We start from the raw sequence: 20,815 nt of genomic DNA on the forward strand, positions 1-20,815 counted from the left end.
TTTGTAACCATAAATCGTTGTTGTTGATATGAAATGGTGACGGTCGTTGTCCGTCATTATAGTCATTATTTGTGACAGGCTTGAATGTTACCATAACACTTATACTTCTGGAAATGTGGCTTTTGGTGACAGTCAACGAACGTCACCATATATATGCACCAATAGTGACGACCATGAAAGATCCATCACAATAAACAGTTGTTGTTCATATGAAATGGTGACGGTCACTATCCGTCATTATAATTAATATTCGTGACAGACCTTGAATGTCACCATAACACCTATACTTTTGGTGATGCCACCTTTGATGACGTTCAGTTTTTGGTGACATAGGCTCTAGTTAGGCTATGGTCCATCACCATTGCTCATATGAAATGGTGGCGGTCACTATCCGTCATTATAAATCATTATTGGTGACGAACTTTGAATGTCACTACAACACCTATACTTTTGGTGACGCCACCTTTGGTGATGGAAGCTATGGTCCATCACCATTACTCATATGAAATGGTGACGGTCATTATCCATCATTATAAATCATTATTGGCGACGGACTTTGAATGTCACTACAACACCTATACTTTTGGCAACACCACCTTTGTTGACGTTCAGTTTTTGGTGACGAAGGCTCTTTTGATCGTCACCAATGAGCTTATGGTGACATTTTTCGCCCCTCACCAATGACCTTTTTTTTTCTTGTAGTGGCGCTACTAAATTATTTCTAGCAGTATTTCGATAGTGGACAAGGGTTCTTTCCCTAATTGGACCCATTTTCTTGGATTGCGTTCAGAAAATGGTATCAAAATGACTCCTGTAGGCGATCCTATAGACAATGTGCTCATCTTACCACCTCCTCTTTTTTCTTTTTTGTGGAACACCAAATATAATTTTGTTATTTGTTAGGTTTTCTCTTGAATAGGCCACAATGTTGTAACCATGGATCTGATACCACCTGTAACATATCCATCCTAAATTTATTAAGGTAATAATGGTGACACTTCAACCTTATTCGTCTTTACATATACTATGGTCATCAATTTTAATTAATATACATTGCAGCGAGAGGATATTTCCACCAAAAGGTTTTTATTCTTTTGTTTTTTTTTGTTAAACTTATGATGGGCCTTAACGTTGACTTAGTTATAATATTTTTTGCTTGGAACATTTGTTACGACCACCAGGGTCACTCGACTTAGGCATACCATGCTTTATTATGTTTATATGTGTGTTCTATCTACCAATCCTTCTAGAATATCCAGTTGTAACACAATAGAGGTATTGATATTTTTGTGGATGATTTGTCACCTGATTAATGGTATTCATTAGCTAGGGTTTAGATCGAAGGCAGAGAGGTGGCTTGTCCCATTATGCGTTAACTACCCGCTCTCTTGCCTCACCCTGTTGCTCACATTTACACGTTTTGTCCCTTCAAGCAAGCTCTGAAATCCTAGCTTCCCTACGGAGGTGTAATTATCTGCAAAATGATGTTTTCTCAACACCATTAAGACAAAACCTTATTGGTTCGCATTACAAAGAGGTATACAAATTCCTAGGTTATTGTTTTTTAGACATGACAAAATTTCTTGCATGTAATCTCTCACGAGGCTCTCTTATAATCTTTTTATGGTATTCATAGGTTGAGGTTTGTTCATCCTTGCTTAATCGAATGGATTTCATAGCACTCAAGGGTATTCATTAGGGTTTCATAGGGTTTCTCTCCCGAAGCACTTCCTTCAATTTACCGTGGAATGCACAGAGTTGTCGCACATGTAAAAGAAAATCCCTCCCCAAAACTCTTACATTTATTAGTAACTTTTAGTTGGGTTCTTTATTGGTATTCAATTCTGAGCACATTCATTATTTACGCAGGGTATACAGGATGATGGCCAGTTCCAAATTTCTAATAACAAACGATATTGAACTCCTTTCTTCTTAGATTTCCATTTTTGGATAGCTTCTTTTCGTAATGTCTCACTATTAATGAAAATCCCTTATGTGTTACCTGGTAGGTTAATTTTTCCTTTGTTCCAGAATGGATAACTTATTGCACAAGCAATTTGGACTTTAGTGTTATGGCATAGGTGCTTACTAGTTTCTTATTTTCTTTTATTGTTTTAAGTTACGTTGAGGAGGTGACCTGTGGTCACTTATGCCTCCTCAAGCATGGCTAAAGCATTGACACGTTTGACCATTTATATTAAAACACGTTGCTCTTAATTTCAGGCTTAAGGCCATGCGATCTCGTAGGAATTTTTTGATCACTGTCGTTGCAACCCTACAACAAGGGTAACAAGGGTCGTTTTTTTCCAGGGTTTTGTAATTGTTTGGTCCAATTGAATTGTTTATAATTGTTTGGGTCACCATTTTGTAACAAGAAACAATATATTATATTTAGGATAAATGGGTCATTATTGTCCATTCCCTTCCCATGTCTGCATACACAATTGGTTACTGATAATATAATGTGCCTTTTCATTTATACCTTGAGTTCGTTCCTTTTTTGAAGGCTTACACTACATATTTGTACAATTCACATTTCAAACTCTTTAAACTATGTGGTATTTAATCTTGTAAATACGCACTTATATTCAAGTCTTGTTTTTACATAATGTTACTCAGTTGTTGTATGCATTATTTATATGGTGATTTTGTAAGTCTGTATTCAGTGTTTCTCTATTTAAGAATTATTATATGTCTACTCTGGTTTTTGATGGTGATATGAATAGATTTAATCTTCTTTACAAGTAATGAATTCATGCAAGTGATGGAATGCATAAATTTTTTAGCATGTCCTTTCATTTAAAGCTTGCAATTACATATTCGCTTTTCTGTTAGTGATATCTTTGTAGGGTTTGAAGGTTTAATATAGTTGAGAACCCAATTTGGTTTTTTGTTTCTCTGCATTATGGATTAGTATATACATATGTATAAACACAGTTTCCAAGATTTTAACTAGGTTTAGGGATCTAAGCGGGACCTACTTGCAAAACCTATTCATTATTTTCAAACCCACTTTATGGGTACAAGATTATTACTAGGTTGTTGTATACTTATCCAACTAAGCCCCCTGAATAACCTAGCTCATAGTTCAAAAATGTTAACTCTCTTTTAAAAATTTTAGATCATTAACATATTCATCTTTCATACATGAAAAAAACATCACATAGTAAGAAGATAACTTCTATGCATATGAGCCAAAAACACATACAACAAGAAAGTATTTTACATATCACTTATTTGTTTAACTAGTCTAGAATTACACGAAAATCACAATGGGTGGAAGACTTCTCTTCCCAACCATGATAAATTATTGCTGAAACCAAGTCCCCCCCAATTCAATTTGACATCCAAAACTAGTTATCTAACAAAGACCATACCAAGTCCAACCTGGGACTTCTCTAACCACACCAGGACCAACATAGGATTTCACTAACCACACAGGGTTCAACCTAGAATTTCACTAACCATACCAGGTTCAGTCTAGAAATTCCTCTTGGCAACGTCATGCCTCCCTCAATCATCATCCTATCGTGAGGGATTTAAGCTAAACAACTTGTATTTATCCTCTCTTGGGCCTTCTCCAGTAGGATCCAAGTCCATAAGGTTGCCTCGTTTTTTTCCCCCTCTCACCCTCTTGGCTGACCTTTCTCCCTAGTTGAGATAATTTCACCAAAGGAGTTTTTCATTGTGGGCTTTGGATGTCCAAAGACTATTCACTGTAGCCAATGAGTGAACTTAATTTTCGTCAGCCTTGGCTAAATGAAAATTTGACATGTGGAAAAAGTTTGTCAGAGGTTGCTTTGCATACTTACCTAACATGAAATATTTATTGTTTGAGGAGAAATGTGCTCAGAGGAACAACTACTACTTGTAGTTGATCACTCATTGGACATGTGATCTGCATAAGAAGGTGGCCTTGAGAAAGCCCTTTTGTGAATTGGGAGCGTGAAGATCCCTTTCCTTCTTTTGCATCATCAGAGTCGCAGTTCCTGAGAGTGAACAAGGGACAATTTTAAACAATGAAGAGTGTGAATTTGTTCATGGAAGTATGAAATACTTATACAATGAGGCTCTACATCTCTCAGGCCATGAACTTCAGTTGTTTTCATGGTGGATTCTTGTTATCAACAACTAAACCACAACTTGACATGGAATCTGGTCAAAACTCGATACTCTCCTGGGTGATGCTGATAATTTATATGTTTTGATTCTTGTAATAGGTCCCAATAGCTGAGCTTGTGGGCAAGACAATTGGTTTGTATTTCTCCACCCATTGGTGTGGTCCTTGCCGAGATTTCACTTTAGAGCTTGTAAAGGTACACAACAAACTCAAGGAAAGAGGAGAAGCATTTGAGATTGTTTTCATCTCTAGTGACAATGATCAAAAGGCTTTTGAAGATTACTACAAAAGCATGCCATGGTTGGCTCTTCCATTTGGAGATAAAATTGAGAAGGATCTCTCTGAGATTTTCCATGTTAGATGCATCCCATCGTTGATTGTGGTGGGTCTAGATGGAAAAACTGTGATGGATAGTGCCAAAAGTGCAGTGTCTGCATTTGGAGCCAAGGCATATGCCTTCACTAATGCTCATCTGAAAATGCTGGAGGAACCAGGGTTGAACCCTTCAGTGATGCTCATATGGAAACGTTGGATAAGTAATGGAAGAGATGGGTGAGAAATTGCACAAGGAGATAAGGTACAACCAACTTGACCTTTACAATAATAAATATGCTTCATATTGTAAATATTGTAAATATGATATGCATCAAGGACTTCGATTTTGTGTTTGAAAATACCTTGTTATGGTTGGATAGGTCTATAGATCACTGAACTTTGTTGAGTGTAAGGTTACCTATAGTGTCAATAAATAATTTCAGTACTTCATAGTCGATGTTTTTGATTCTTCCATCATAGTTCATTCTGCAGTCGAGTTGACTTCCAAGAGTATATAGTTGTGGAGTTTGCCTCACATGTGCATAGTTTTAATGGGTTTCCTTCCGTTCAGTTGTCATGTTACTTTGTAACTAAGTTATGTAATCGAGTTGACCTTGAAGAATATTTGTGGAGTTTGCTTCCACATGTGGATACTATTAAATGGTTTACTTCTTTTATAATTAAGTTAGAGGCCACTTGGCCATTAACTATAAGACGTGGAACTCTACATAGTCAATATTGCAACCTATCGTGCCACAACCTTCAAAATGAAATCATAGAACATTTATGCCAGATGTTCTCCCTCGTCTATTTATCACTCTCTATCTTAGCTCATCCAAATTTCTGAACTTATATGTGCGTTGTCAGTTCAGATAGAATCATCCATTCCATCTGTGTTGGTTCACTTTGGGCTCAGACCCTTGCCTTGGAGTCATGCTCCAAACATTTCGTTTGTAAGTTGGTCTTGTCCAAGCGCTTAAGTTATCCAATAATATGTAATGCTATTATCCACATGTGATGGAAACAACTTGCTTTGGGTTCACACCATTGTATAGTGAGCCCTCTTACTCATCCCGTATAAAGCAATTTTAATGGTCATCACTTCATTTATTATGTTTGTTTAGGCAGGCATAACCATATATTTCATATATCCATAGTAACACTCCTGCTCTGAATATATGATAATGGTTGAAGTGAAATTGCATTTTTTTAATTTAAAGATAAACTTTGACAACAAGGTCATAAAACATATATTAGCAATTGCATCAAGAGGTGTAAAGGAACGTCGATATGAGGAGTCGGGGAATGTGAAAGGTTATAAAGAAGTAAAATATATTGAGAATGAAATACAATCTAAATTTAGGTTTCTATATTTGCTAAAGAATCTAGCAGGGGTTAAATTTAAGAAGAAAGTCAGACTAACATAAATGTCCCAGAACAATGAAAATCCTTGTGCCACAAGGTACATGCCAGATAAGTTAAATTTATTTGGGTTTTTTTAAATGAAATTAAATAAATTCTGGAAGAAAAAAAAAACACATATTTTTATTATTGTTATTCTTCTATTGTTACAAGAAAATAACTAGACACAACACAGATGGAATCAAGGAGAGAAGAGCATAAAATAATTGCCCAAAATTTTGCTGGAAATTTGCGGGGTTAATGCTCGCAATGGAAAATATTGAATTAAATTTATAAGGCCCTGGATAAGATCATATGAAATTTCCTAATTCTTATGTCGTGGTTTCTCAGAAGCTTTATAGAAAATCCCTCTCCATTCCATCTCTCTACACCTGTTTGAAGACCAGATATGTGCACCGCGTCACTTATTTAATGAGAAATTCCACCGACCAAGAAACAGTCATACTTTTTGGAAAATGTGTCTTTTTGTTTGGGGTGAAACCGCGCGCCCTCACTTTCGGCACCCCTCTTCCACTTTTCCATGTGTGCACTTCGCTTCACTCAATCCATTGTTTTGGGGGAAGTTAATTAAGAGAGAAGTTCTAATTTTTTCGATAAAGGCTAAGAAAACAAATAAAGTCATAGTCTAACTTATAGATGAAATGCCTATTTTCATGATCATTTTTCTGACTAGTTTTAATCAAAATTTGAGAGAGATTTTAAAAACTTGAACTTGAGTTTAAATTGTTTAATCTGCATAATTTGAATGCCTCAGGGGTTTTTCAGGGCGTTGAATACATTTATGCATTCAAAATTGTATTTTAAACAACAAAAATCTTGAAAATGTATTATCGGATTTTGGTGAATTCCAGCGAAAAAAGCTATTTCATCTATAAGTTAGATTGCTCAATTAATTAATGGAGAAGTTCAAACTTTTTCAAGAAGGGTGAATATTTCTATTTTTTCAAATTGCTTTGAATTAATTCATTGTGTTGTTGAATATTGCCATATACTAACGAGAAGATTTTCCCTTTCTAAATAGGAAAATTATAATTTTAAACTATTAAATCTTTATAATCCAAATGATTTTATATTTTCAGTATTTATAATTTTTTTAAAATATTAAATCTAAAAACATGCAATTTAAATGATAAAAATATTAATGATATCATTAAAAATTGTGTTTTCATTTAAAAGAAAAAACATTTTATTAGATTATGCCATTGAATATTATCTTTAATTTATATTATTATTAAAAAATTAATTCATATTATATTAATATAAAATAAAAATGTGTGTAATATTGGTTAGCTTAAAGTTGTTCACATAGAAACCACACCCTAGTCAATTATCTATAGAGTCAATCTAAATGTATGTTGTAGTCTATCTGTTATATGTTTTGGAGTTTTTTCAAGTATATTTTTCTAGATGAGTTTGTCTAGAATCCAACAAGGATTTGTTAGAATCACAAGCTTGAGTTGCGAACTCTCCACAATCTCCAAGTGTCCCAGGGGTTTTTCAATGTGATGAATCCATATATGCAGTAACAAATGCATTTTTAAACAATAATAGATCATGATTTGATCAAAAAAACATTTCTCTAGATTCCAACCAAAAACTCTAAAATGTAGAATAGTTAGACAATGTTGAAATTTATTAGCATTTACATATGTTAGTCCAAAGTAGTTCTAACTATACCATATGAAAACCTAAAATAAAAATTAAACTTGTATCCAAAAAGTTACCAAGGAGCATGGCTAAAGAGACAAAAATAAAAAAAACAAGCTTAGAGACATGATTCTAAAGGGCATATGAAAAGTACCTAATTAGGGAGAGGTAATGTATTCCTTTCCTTTGTTAAGTTGTTACTTCATAGGTTTATCTTTGATGATAATTGGATTGGAGCTTGTGCCTTTGGTCATGAAAGTGTTCTGGAGCTCCACTATCTTCTCTTTGTTAGAGCCTTCACCATATATACCTTGAAGTTGAGGCCAAAAGCTATTTGGTAGAGGATAGTGAATTTTAGAAAATGAAGATATTGTAAAGAGGTGATTGACTCCAATCTAAAAGAGAAAAAGTATATTTTTGTTAGGTAACTTAAGAAAGAAAATTGACATTGCTAAAATAAGTTTAAACCCTTATAAGCTTCATAACCAAACAATGTGGTAGATTGTCCCTAGAACACCATGGAATAAAAGAATTTGTCATATTTGTGATACTAAAAAGGTGGAAGATGGGAAGAACTTTCACTTAAAATTCCATGTCTATTTACTCATTAAATATCATTTTCCAAATATCTATAACAATATCAACCCTCCTAACTTGTTAACTCATCGAAATTATGGAAGTGTAGTAAAGCTTCTATCCAATCATTTTTAGTATACAAGTAACATTTTAAGCAAACCAATTAAATTTTCACATTTTTCTTAAGGTATGATAAACCAAAGTTGACCTCAATAGATAGTAACAACATCATCATCACCATTATTTATTAAAGTGAAATAAATAAATAAATAATAAACATTTTTCTAGAGGTGAGCAAAATATCATGTGCCCTTGAATGTACTAGGATAGGTGTTTAATGACATATGGACATATGGATTATAAGTATTGGTTTACGCATTACTGCAAAGAGAAGTCCAAGCATTAATGCATCTTGAATCTTGTTCTTCATTATGTTAGTTTGGTTTACAAAAGTCTAATAGACATGGGGACCATTGCTATGCATGTGTGAGGTTATTGGTTTATTTGCATGAGGAAATCTATGAGCATGGAAAGATGACACTCACTATTTAGAGTCAAAATTAAGGATATTTGGTTACGATGATGACCATTTTTCTTCAATGTCCAAGGTAAAGGGTAAAAAAATTGAGTAAATGGCCCTTGAAGGAAAAACCCTAAGAAGAATGCCAATCAAAATGGCTAAGAGCACAATGAACTTAATTCTTAAAACTAGTAAAAAGAAAATTTAACCATGTTGATGACTAGGGTTTGCAACTCTTGGCACTTTGAATAGTGCAAGTCATCAACCTCACTACCAATAACTCTCACCTAGTCAATGTAAAATTTTCCAAGAACGCGCGAAGAAGGCAGTTGGGAAGCAGTCTCACACACCATATCCAAAGAGTTGGCTTATCATTTGAATCCACATTCACTCCTATAATCCTCACAGGCATGATTCTCTTATACTCTTGCGAAGTATCCTGAAAAGCGGCATGAGGCCCTCCCAATGCCATCGAAACCCCAAACCTCTAAGAAAATCCAATAGCCATATCTGCTTTGAACTCCCTTAGAGACTTTGATAACGTCAAAGCCAATAGATGTGGCCATGACAACCTTAACACCATTGGCATGTGTATTCCTGACGAAATAAAAGGAATCCTAGACCTACCCTTCGGTTCCAGGATACTATACTAGAACCCCACAGACATCCTTGGAATTACTATAATCAAAATCCTTCAAAACAACCTTCGGGACCTTCATATCAAGGGCACCTAACAGAATCGACATGGCTTATGCTACAATATTCCTTTCATTGAGAAGAGAAATGTTGGACATGGGCAAGTTGATGGGATCTATAATCATCGTTTGGAAACTCAATAGTGGCTCCAACCTCCCCTAGGAAATCCTTGCCTAGTCAATTTTTGTCTAGCTCTTTGAAGTTTTCCTTTGAGTTGTGTTGACTTGACTGGTGAAAGAAACAATGTGAAAACTAATCCATTTTGTCTTCACAGTTTTCCCTACCCAGCAATGCAACATAATAAAACAATAATTCCCTTAATAGTCAAAGAATTAATTAAGGAATTGTATAAATTTTATGGTCATTTAGTTATTTACCTGTGTAATTTTCCATATGTCATCTTACTCCAGGCATAACCAAATGTTGCAATGGAAAATTTCCATCACTAACAACCAATGAAGAAGAAGGTTACTCTTTGTAATCATAGTCCCAAATACAATCATCTAAATATCTCATTTGAAATCCTCCTTTTCTCTACATTAACTGTGTCTCAGTTCATACATTATGATTAGTGGATTCCTTCCCATTACTTTCATTTCACGCTAATAAGTTCACTCAACATTGCAACTATCAACTCAATTGTTGACGTTGTTGGTGTTGTTAGATCAACTTCTCCTACATCCATCATATGCCAACATTATGGCTTACAAAATCCCAAAAAAACTCTCGCCTTCTATGACATGTTAGGTTGCATCATTGATGTCACCTTATGGGGCATGCAATGCCATGCTGAAGGGGATGGAATTTTTGACCTTGGCACCTCAAAATCCACTTGTTCCTTCTAATCAAAGGGGATCATGTCATCGAGTTAAATGGAAGGACTATTGGAACTATCCCCACTACTTTCCTTCTTATAAACCTAGATATTGTTGAAACACATTAGTTCCAACAATGGTTTCAGGAAAGAGGTTTCAATGCATCCTTTCCTTCACTGAGTCAAAAATACATAGGTGTCTCTAATAGGCCCCTCAAAACAAAAATAATTGATAAACTTGTTGCAATGTCCCACTCCAAGAAATCTCCATGGATTGTCGTTTGTGCTACTAATACAACAATTAACATGGAATATTTTTACTTCCTTGCATGCCCCCTTCGCATTGATGGGATGAAATGCATGGAAAGGTTGTCCAACAATCCAAAATCATGTGGAATTGCATGAAATGAAATGGTACCTTCCTTTAATGTGACTACTATTATGTACTTTGTCTTGAATTGCATGACCATACTAGCCATTTAGAAAATGCCATTGCTTTCATTGATATTGCAACTAAACTCTTGGCTGCAACAACAAAGGACTTTTTCCTCCTTTCAAGTGAGCTAGAATCCATCATAGACATCTCCACCAAGATCAAATGTCATCATTTATTTTTCACCCTTTCTATTAAAATAGACACTTTCAACATCATTGAACGCCTCCTCCCAACCCTTACTCACTTTCATTTATGTTCAGAATTTATTTCATGCATTTTAAAAAACCCCAAAGAAATTGAAATCCTCTATTATGTACCTTCTACCTGCAAGGATTACCATTGTTCTGGGACATTTATGTTAGTGTACCTTTCTTCTTAAATTTAAATGCGTGCTACATTCTTTAGAAGATATATAGAAACTCAAATTTTGATTATATTTCATTATCCATATATTTCGCTTGATTATTACTTTCCACATTCCCCATTTTCGGCCTTCCTCTACACCTCTCGGTGAATATGGAGAGGAATATAGGTAGGAAAATACCTCTGGACACAACCCTTCTTGGTATTTTCTCAACTATCCTTTAACTATCTGGAATGTGAAATTCTCTTTCAACATCTTTCCCCACCGTAATTTTCAAGGCTGACTAGATGTAGCATTTTATTTATGCAAAATTAGGAAAAATGTTTATTTTCATCAGTTATTCATACCCGGTGCTTTGCATGGGCCCACAATTTGCAAAATAAATTCAACAAGAAGTAAATAAAATATTTACAATTTACTTCGGGTATTACAGAAACCTTCTAAAACCCTCACTAATCTCCTACTGTAATAATCATGGCTAGCCTAGAGGGGGATCCTCCCCTTCTGTTCAATGAGGCATTGGATTTATAGGCCTTAATTTATTACCTCCCAAAATAAAAACAAACAAAGGAGCCTCAATCCAATTGTTTGAAAAATTTAGATAACATTCCTTCTGTTAAGTTTCCCACAGGTTTCTATCGCACCACTTTCACATTTATAGAGCGTGACCTGGTGGGTAAGTTTACTGGCATGTGGTCGTCTCCAAAATATATGGAACAATGTGTCGAGAAAACCTGGAAACCATTGATAAAGGGGAATATTGGTATTTATGCTTGTGGGAATGTTTTTTCACTTAGTAAGTTAAATGCAAGGAGGATAAAGATGTAATCTTCATAAATGGGCCATACTTTTTTTGGGAAAGGGGGATGTATTTCAATAAATGGTATATAGATTTTGACCCAGCTGATGATATTCCAAATGTAGTCCCCTTATGGGTCAAAATTCCTAGACTCCCTTTGTCATGTTGGAGTGAATATTTCCTAAGAGCAATTAGAAATGGGGCAGTGAAATATTTGGATAGCATTGAACCTAAGGGCTCTCAATTTTCCTGTACCAAGATCTATGTGGAAGTCGATCTAGAAAAAGGTCTTCTGTCAAAGATCAATCTCACCTACAGAGAATTGAATCACTGTCAAGTGTTGAGCTAGGGTCAACTATCATTTAAATGTCGAATATGTCACAAATACAACCACTTTGCGTGGCACTGCAAAAAATCCTAGGCTAACAAAGGGAAATAAGCCCCAATAATACAAGAGGAATAATGGAAAACCCAAGGAAAAGGGGGAAACAAAATGAAAACCATGACAAATAGGAATAATGAAAACTAAGTTAGAAAATTGGCTTCAAAAACCCCCTTGAGTTAGTTATGGAAAATGAAGATCAAGAAGAGGGGGAAATAATGTAAGAGGAGGTGTAGAAAAAGAAGCAAACATTCAGAACCCTAACACTAAAAGGCCAAATACCCTAGTTTTTTAGGAAATAGTTGGAAGGCCCTTACATGGAATGAGTCACAAGGCAGATAACACTCCTATGATCATGGAAAATCCATCATGGGATTCAAAGAAAATTAGAACAAGGAACATGGACTTAAAATTAAATTGTGGAGATGAAAATAGCAGACAAGAAATGAAGAGAAATATAAAAAAGAGGGGAAGACACTAAGAAAATCATTAGAGAAAATGAAACAGAGTAGAGCATATAGTTTGGAAGTCAACCCCAAACCCTTGAAATTCTAAAGTTGTCTATGTTAAGGGGACCAAAAGGTATAAAATAAGGAGGAAGTAAGTCTCAAAACCCTCCAAAAAAATATTGAGAACCCTCTCTTCGAATATAAGGGGCACGAGAGGCCAAACAAAATCCCATTCTGTAAAAGACTTGACAAAAATGGAGAAGCCCTTAGTTTTTCTTCTGTAGGAAACAAAACTAGAATAAAATGAACTTTTGAACACAATGAAGATGTTTCGAAGAGATAGGTCGGGAATAAAACAAAGTTATCAAGGGGCCTTTGGGGACTACACATATTTTAAGTTGATTCAATTTTTTATTTCGTTGAAATGTAAAAAGAGAAGACACTGGATTTATCTAATGTTGGAGAAGAAAGATACCAAGGAAAGATTTACAGTGGTTAATGTATATGCCCTAGCAATCTATGCAGATCAATCCCTCAATCCCAATGGTTTTCCTACCAGTTTATTTTGATCCTTATAGTTAGTGATTACAAAAGATATGCTGAGAATGATTAATTGGATAAGAAAAAAAGGAAAAATAGGTGGAGGAACAAACTCCTCCTTTCTAACCTTGATTCGAAAAGACTAAAATACAACACATTTTTATCATTTTAGACCCATTTTGTTATGTAATGCATTCTATAAAATTATAATAAAGTCTTGGCTTGCAAAATGAAGAAAATTATAGTGAGAATCAACTCTAAAAATCTAGGGGAGTTCACGCAGCAAAGACATATTCTGGACAACAATGTTCTTGTGCAGGAGGAAATACACTTGAGCAAGGAAAAGGGCAAGCCTAGAATTGTAATAAAACTTGATATGGCCAATGATTTTGATAGGTAAGACAGTCCCTTTATTTTTAATTATAGAAAAATTGGGTTTCAAGAGTAACTTTATAAGTTGGATAAGGGATTGCATTAGATATCCATGGATTACACCTATTAATGGAAGACCCACTATGTTTTTTTAAGTAACTAGAGGACTTATCCATGGGTGACCCCTCTCCCCCTTGATATACCTTTTAATGGCATAAAGTCTGAACATGAGCCTAGAAAAGGCCAGAGAAAATGGGTAGTTGATAGGTCTAATCATAGCTCAAAATATGTCAATCATTCACAATTTACAGATGATACCATCTTATTGGGTGGGCATCCAGAATGATAGTAAACAATTTTAAATCCATCTTCAATGTATATATAGATATTTCAAGGGGTTTGGCGAACAAGAGGAAAAGTAAATTGTACGGTTAGAATTGCTCCAACACACTCCTACGTGAGATTGCTTCAAATATTAAATTTTCAATGGACCTTGGATTGAAATCATTCAAATATTTGGGGGTTCCAATATCTTTGGGTTCCTCTCTCTCTCAGAGGATTGGGAAGAAATTATCTATAATTTCAAGAAGATAAAAGGTTGGGAAGAAAATTGGCTTAATGTTGCAGTGAAGGTGGTATTAATTAAATTGGTTATTTCTTCTCTCCTAGTTAACCTATGTTTTTTCCTTCTTTCCACTAAGATTTTGCTAAATAAAATCAGGGCATTCATTAGAACATTTATCTAGTAGGAAGGTAAAAATAATGAAAGGAAATGCCATTTGGTAAACTGGAATATAGTTTGTTTACACAAAGAAATGGTGGTATGGAAATAAAGGATCCTTAGTATATGAAACTAGCTTTGGGAGAAAAAATTGTATGGAGATTGCTCTTAAACTTTAAGGAAATATGGAAATAGGATTTCTTGATGTTGGAATTATGGCTAATGTATTGTCCTTGATTGCAACCTACTTGATAGAGATGTCAACATGATGGTTATACAGATTCTACAGGTGATATGAACAAAGGAATATTAGTTCAAAGATAGATGGATGGTAATGATAAAGTGTGAGAAAGTATACTTGGGTCCTATGAATAAAGATCACGTACATATGTAGGTATAGTGAAGAAAAGTCACGTTACCAAATCCACACCATGGTAACTTGAATACTAGGGATATTTACCATGGTATTGGCCCATAGTAATAGGTGCGTAAATGGTTATTTGATCCCGTCAAAGAATACCAATGACATTACAAGGGATTGACTTAAGGTATTAGCTAAGGAAAAAACTATATAAGGAGATGGAGATCAAAGTGTTAGGTGTGAAATTTATGGGTTATTAATGTGTAATCTGATTTGAAACAGGTGTGCACCAAGGAGCATGGAAGAGGCTCAAATCTGATAAATCTGAAAGTATTGTGAAGACTAATGAATATGGTTGCTTGATTTATTTATGATTATAGCTAACAATGATAGATTTGTGGTGATAATGATACTCTGATATGAATGTGTGACAATAAAGTTTGCAAAGTATGTGTTGTGGTTGCAACAAAGGTATGATTCAATGATTTCAAATCTGTACGTTGGTTTTCCTCTGAGAAGTCGTGTACATATGTGTAATTGCTTCTAAGTAGTGATGTATATATTCTGCAAAAGTTCAGAATCTGTATGTAGGTGTTAAGAATGGTAAGCATGTACATACGCATATGTGCTTTGTAAAAGTCATGCATAAATGATAGGGTTTTGCGGTATGGGTTGTTGATGATATTTGATCAGTTATGCTTTGATTGCTATTTTTTGTTGATGATGTCTCTAATGTGATTATCTGTATCTGACAGTATTGAATGGGTTAAATGGTATATTTATTGATAATGATGCTATAGTATGATGATCTATGTTTGGTTCAGTAATATGTGTTGATCTGTGATTGATGGAGTGATTTAAGTATGGTTCATTTATTGATGATGCAACGTTCAATGTTTTGTGATTTGTACGTAGGTTTTGTGCAGAGGAAATGCGTACATACACAAGGGTTTTATATAGAATTAGCGTATACATTCTGACATGTGTTTGATCAGGGTTTACAGTGACAACATTTGGTTTCTATGGTGAACAGTATATGGCCTGGTATACTTATGAGTGGTTGCGCATTGATATGATTTGATATGAATTAGTTTGATCTAGTTGCATTAGTTGACTAAGATTCAGTGATTAATTTTATGATTGAGTTGGTTCAATGATTGGATGATTTGATTCAGTGATTAATTTGATGATTGAGTTGGTTCAATGGTTAGATGATTTGATTCAATGATTGGATTCAAAATTGTTACTTGGTTTGAGATTAATGATGGAAGTGGGTCCAATCTGAATGTATAATGAAAGATGACCTATAGGTTTGATGTTTGAGTCAGGTGGATCCAATATGAAACATTATGAAACGTCGTCTAGAAAGGTACTGAGTGTTGGAGCCTTCAGTGAGGGAGTCAAAGCTTCCTTCCAGTAGTAGCTAATGAATTTGAGTAGGGCTAGGAGCTCCATTCCGGTTGGAGCTCCCTTCTAGTGGGGGTTGGAGGATGAGAGAAGGTTGTATCCTTCTGCAGGTGGATGCCTACATACTGGTATGGGTCTGCACTAGTACAAGATTGTAAGAAGTTTTTCTTTATAATAAAAGAAGAAGATAGAGACGACGACAACGGTGGCTTTCTCCCACATTGGGTTTCCACCTAAAATCCTGGTGTTCATGTGTGTCGATATGTTCTTATGTGTTATCTATCTACTTCTTATTTCTCACGATTATTTTTTAATTAATGAATAATGAATTAATGAAACATTGGTTAGAAGATGAACAAATGATGAAATATAAGAAAAGTAGTTAAATGAGTATACATTGTTTGTATTCATCATAGTCGCATACATACGTGGGTTACCTAAATAATAGTAGCATGTGGAAATCAAAATAATAAATGAAATTTTGAACTGAGTTTAAAATATTGATTCACCACCCCCATATTTTTCCTAACAATTGGTATCAAAGCAGGTCACTTCAGTTGAATCTTAACTGCTTGGAGTGGATCATAGATGATGGGAAAGAAGAAGATAGCTCAAAGGAAGGAGTTAGAAAACTATGATAATATATCATATGAAGTGATTGTTATAGATTTCAACAAATATTCAGCTTTGGGAGCACCCCGCTTTCTATTGATCAAGAATGACGAAGACGGTAATAAAGAATTATGAGGTACAGGTTTTTGTTCTAAAATTTGTCCATTTCCTTGTCTATGTAATAATGATGATAGTGAAGATGACAGTGAATCAACTAAAATTGCTCTCAGGGGTAAAAGTGAAAGTAAGCATGTTAAAGAGAAAACAGATTAAAAGGTGATGGCCCTAGAAGCAAAAGAACAAGGCAAGTTAAAAAAAAATGACAATAAAGGTATGCTTATGCGTAGTGATGATAACTATCAGGAATGGATAGAAGAAACAAAGTCTAAGTTAATGAACCTAGGACCTGATGTTTGGAATTTAGTATGTAATGGTTGAACTAAAACTCATTTATTAGGCAAAGACTTATGAAAGAATAATGTAGCATTAAATGAAATCTTTGGTAACATACTTGATTCAGCATTAGGAAATATTATGCACTATGAAACTGCAAAGGAAGTATGGGATAATCTTCAGGAAATTCATGAAGGAAAAACAAAGGAAGATTGTTCATCAGGAGAACCAATAGGTAATCTTATTTCTAAATAAAATAATGATGTATCAAAAGATAAGTATGTTATGTCAGATGGAGTTATTGATTCAGAAGAAGACATGTTAGAGGAAGTTCTTAATCTTAGAAGAAAACTTGATTTTGCTTTGAAAAGGATTATTAATCTTAAGAATAAGTTGCATGCATATGATAACATGGATCATGATGCAGTAGAATCTAAACAATATTGTGAATGACTTGAAGCTGAGATCATCTCTCTAAAAGTTGATCTTGAAAATTCAAACAAGTGAAACGAAGAGATACTTCATTTATTTGAAGAACAAGAGAATGGGATGAAGAACGAGATCATCAGATTAAAAGGGTCAATTGAAAGAAGGAAGAAAGGTTGAAGAAGGAATGATGAAGTAGTATCAGGTAAAGGAAGAACAACACCAAAGAATGGAGGTTGAGGTAAACATTCTAAAAGGTCAATTAGAAGAAAAGGATAAACCCTTGAGATTTCAAGATAGTACTAAGATTTTGGATAACATTCTTAGTAATCAAAGGTCCCCTTCTATTAAATCTAGTCTTGTTTTTCATGAAACGATAAAAGGATAATCTAGTTCACAAGCTTGTACAAGGATCTTGAAGGATAACAATACGAAATATGAAATTATTGCCAAAGAGATAATAAGTCAACCAGATCAACATCCAAGGAAGATGAATTTTCAAAAGAAATCATTTGCTCCCAATAATAGAAACATTAATCGATACTCTCCTCTAATCAATTATTTTGAATGTTTATATGTCATAATAATGGACATGTTGCAACCAATTGTAGAAGAAGATTGTTTTGATTTCAAGCAAATAGCCACTTTATAGGAAGATCGTCAGCTCCTAGGTACTCAGGTTTCTTTAAGGGATATTGTTCTTCTTGTAACATATTTGGTCACAAAGCTATTGATTGCAATAGAAGGAATATGAAATGGACATATAATAATTTTCCAGCTCCTTTTTATGGTCATATAAGATTTTGTGCTTGTAACAAGTTTAGGTATGTAGCAAAAGAATGCAAGAACAATCCAATGAACCTCCATAGACAACATGGCAAACAATCAGATAAGAATGTTGTTACCAATATATCTGAGAAATATTGGTCCACCAACACTTCTCATAATAAGTAGCAAGAAAAGGGAAAACCAAGGTGTGGTCTTCCTCTTTGCTCATTTGAAGATGAAGAATACTTGTACATAGATAGTGGATTCTCTCATCATATGACTAGAGATAAAGAAAAAATTGAGTTTCTCAAGAAAAACAAAGATGGTAAGGTGATTCTTGGAAATATTTCTCCAACAAACGTTATGGGAAAATGTAGAATCAAACTTGAGAAGCATGCAAAAATAGTTGATCCATTATTAGTTCAAGGGCTAAAGAAGAATATTCTAAGTGTAGGTAAAATAGATGACAAAGGACATATAATTGTGTTCACATCAACTAAACGAAAAAATTTAGACGAAGAAACTAGAAAGGTTATAGCAAGATGATACATAAATCTAAGCACATGATGAGAAGAATTCATGCATAAATAAGAGGAATAGTTCATTTTCTTCTTCAGATTCAAAATAAAAGAAGATAGTACCCCACTACATTATGTTTCTCTTAACGACTTCTTCTAATAGTGACTACATAAATGATATGAGGTACATGACCTCATGAATGTGGGTGATGATTATTAGGTCCTCAAGATCACTGGTGCGTAATCTCAGGGGGAGCTATACATATGTTTATCTTGATGATGATTCCCATGTTGTTTTGATATTCACTTAGTATTACTAACATTGCATCTAAGATAATAACAATATACATGAACATACAATACACGCTAAGAGGGAGTCGTTGTCATGAAAAGTTTTTCATTTTACTTTCTGTACGCGGATACTATGAAATATTGTCGTGTCTATATGTGAGTTTTGTTCTAGACAATTGCGTATGTTTCTCTGAGATGAAGAAACAGTGGGGCAGACTCAAGGCGAGTTCTTGATATGTCTCAATCAGTTATTATTTGACTTTCTAGTCCCGACATTGATTGGTTACAGTCTATTGATCATAAATGACATTGATTGTTCATGAATTGCTGCAATATGTCATTGGTGCTTTGGTTATTTTGATGGATTTGTTGAATGATGAGCTAGATATGACTAGAACTGACAGTGAATAGTTGGCACAGGTTTAGGGGGAGCATTTTCTATGCCTCTAATAGTGCATTGTTGGCATTATGATTTATTGAGAATTCCTTGTTGCATAATGATGCTCATGAAAAGTATATATCATTAGTGACGCTGAAGTTTTGGATGATGACTATATATTTCTTAAGTTGCACTTGGTGAAGTTAATCCTACATAATACACTTGATGAAGAATATGTGCATGCTATGGTTAATGATTCACTCACTACTTGTTGAAATTTATATGTTGTTGTCATTATGTCTTATGTGATGCATACGTTTCATATGGTGAAGTTATGGATGATACCTACACATTGTTGGAGATACATAGTTGCTATGATGTTGCTGATCAGATTTTTGATGAAATAAAATTCTCTTTATTTGCACACCTGGTAATGATGCAAGTATATGTTATCTATATGCTACATATGTAGCTCTTCGTATGTAGACCATGTAGATATTAATGATATGAGGTCAAGGAGATGGGTTACTAACAAAGCTTGATTGCATAATCTTATGCCATGATGATGAGTTCATACATTTTGCTATCTCTATGTCATACATGGATGATTATCTAAGTTGCAATTGATTATGATAAGATAATCCTACTTAATACTCTTGATGAAGAGTATGCAATGGCCAGTGATGATGTTGAAGGTTCTCCTTACCTTTGATGAATGCATGGAGATAATATGATGGGATTATCATTCAAGAGAATAATATTGTTGCCTATGGAAAGAGCATGTTGACCTTGATAAGATCAAGGGGATGAGTTACTGACATGGATCTAATACATTATCTTATGCTTCTATTGCAGTTGCTTGGTGATGCTTGAAAACATTGGTCATAGGTTGATGCTACTGAAGATTGATGCTAATGATGAAGATGAAAATGATGTAGGTTACTATATGGTATATGATGGTTGCTGATGACTATCATGATCTTGCTACCTCGCTATTGAGGTCACTGGTTTTGGTCATAAATGTCATATTTGTATCTTAATGTAAAGGTCATATAAAGACCCGTGTTGAAAATCATTGTAAAATTCAGTCAAGTATGGACTATTGGGGTCAAGTCATTTACATAAACCCATTATCTTGGGCATTTGATCTAATGACGAGTCAAATATGTAACCCCACTAGGTTGGGTGATTGATGTAAGCATGAGTCCATGGTGATAGGAAAGGTCATACTTGATTGAATCATAAAGTATTGTGCTTTTATTTTATATCTTCAGAGGATTCAACATATGCTCACGGGGAGCATAGTCAGTATACAATCTTCATCTTCAACAAATAATTCTTCATTAAGATTTGATCAGCTCTTTGACCTTGATGTCAAAGGGGAAGATAATCTTGGTGTTTGGAGAGATGTATTGGGAGAGAAGCTTGGTGTGTTTACATATGCATTTCCAGGTCTTTACAGGAGGTGGTGACCAAACACCAAATTG

The 20,815-nt window shown here is 34.5% G+C and overlaps 1 protein-coding gene across 1 annotated transcript; it reads left to right on the forward strand.

The window, feature by feature from the left end:
* The first annotated feature begins 4,019 nt into the window (after window positions 1-4,019).
* On the forward strand, window positions 4,020-4,676 carry LOC149228943 (putative nucleoredoxin 1-1). The gene is made up of 2 exons (XM_089380912.1): window positions 4,020-4,046; window positions 4,221-4,676. Exons 1-2 carry the CDS (start codon window positions 4,020-4,022, stop codon window positions 4,674-4,676), a joined length of 483 nt encoding a protein of 160 aa, XP_089237038.1.
* Window positions 4,677-20,815: the final 16,139 nt, after the last annotated feature.

Source organism: Pinus tabuliformis, chromosome J (genome assembly GCF_031772625.1).
Source record: "Pinus tabuliformis cultivar Carrire ecotype Pingquan chromosome J, CPIR1, whole genome shotgun sequence".
NCBI classification, from domain to species: Eukaryota; Viridiplantae; Streptophyta; class Pinopsida; order Pinales; family Pinaceae; genus Pinus; species Pinus tabuliformis.

Bases quoted from the DNA above. Each gene is read 5' to 3' on its own strand.
- LOC149228943 (XM_089380912.1), top strand. From the start codon at position 4,020: ATGAAGAGTGTGAATTTGTTCATGGAA. The intron at 4,047-4,220 runs GTATGAAATACT...TTCTTGTAATAG, and splicing joins GTGTGAATTTGTTCATGGAA to GTCCCAATAGCTGAGCTTGT.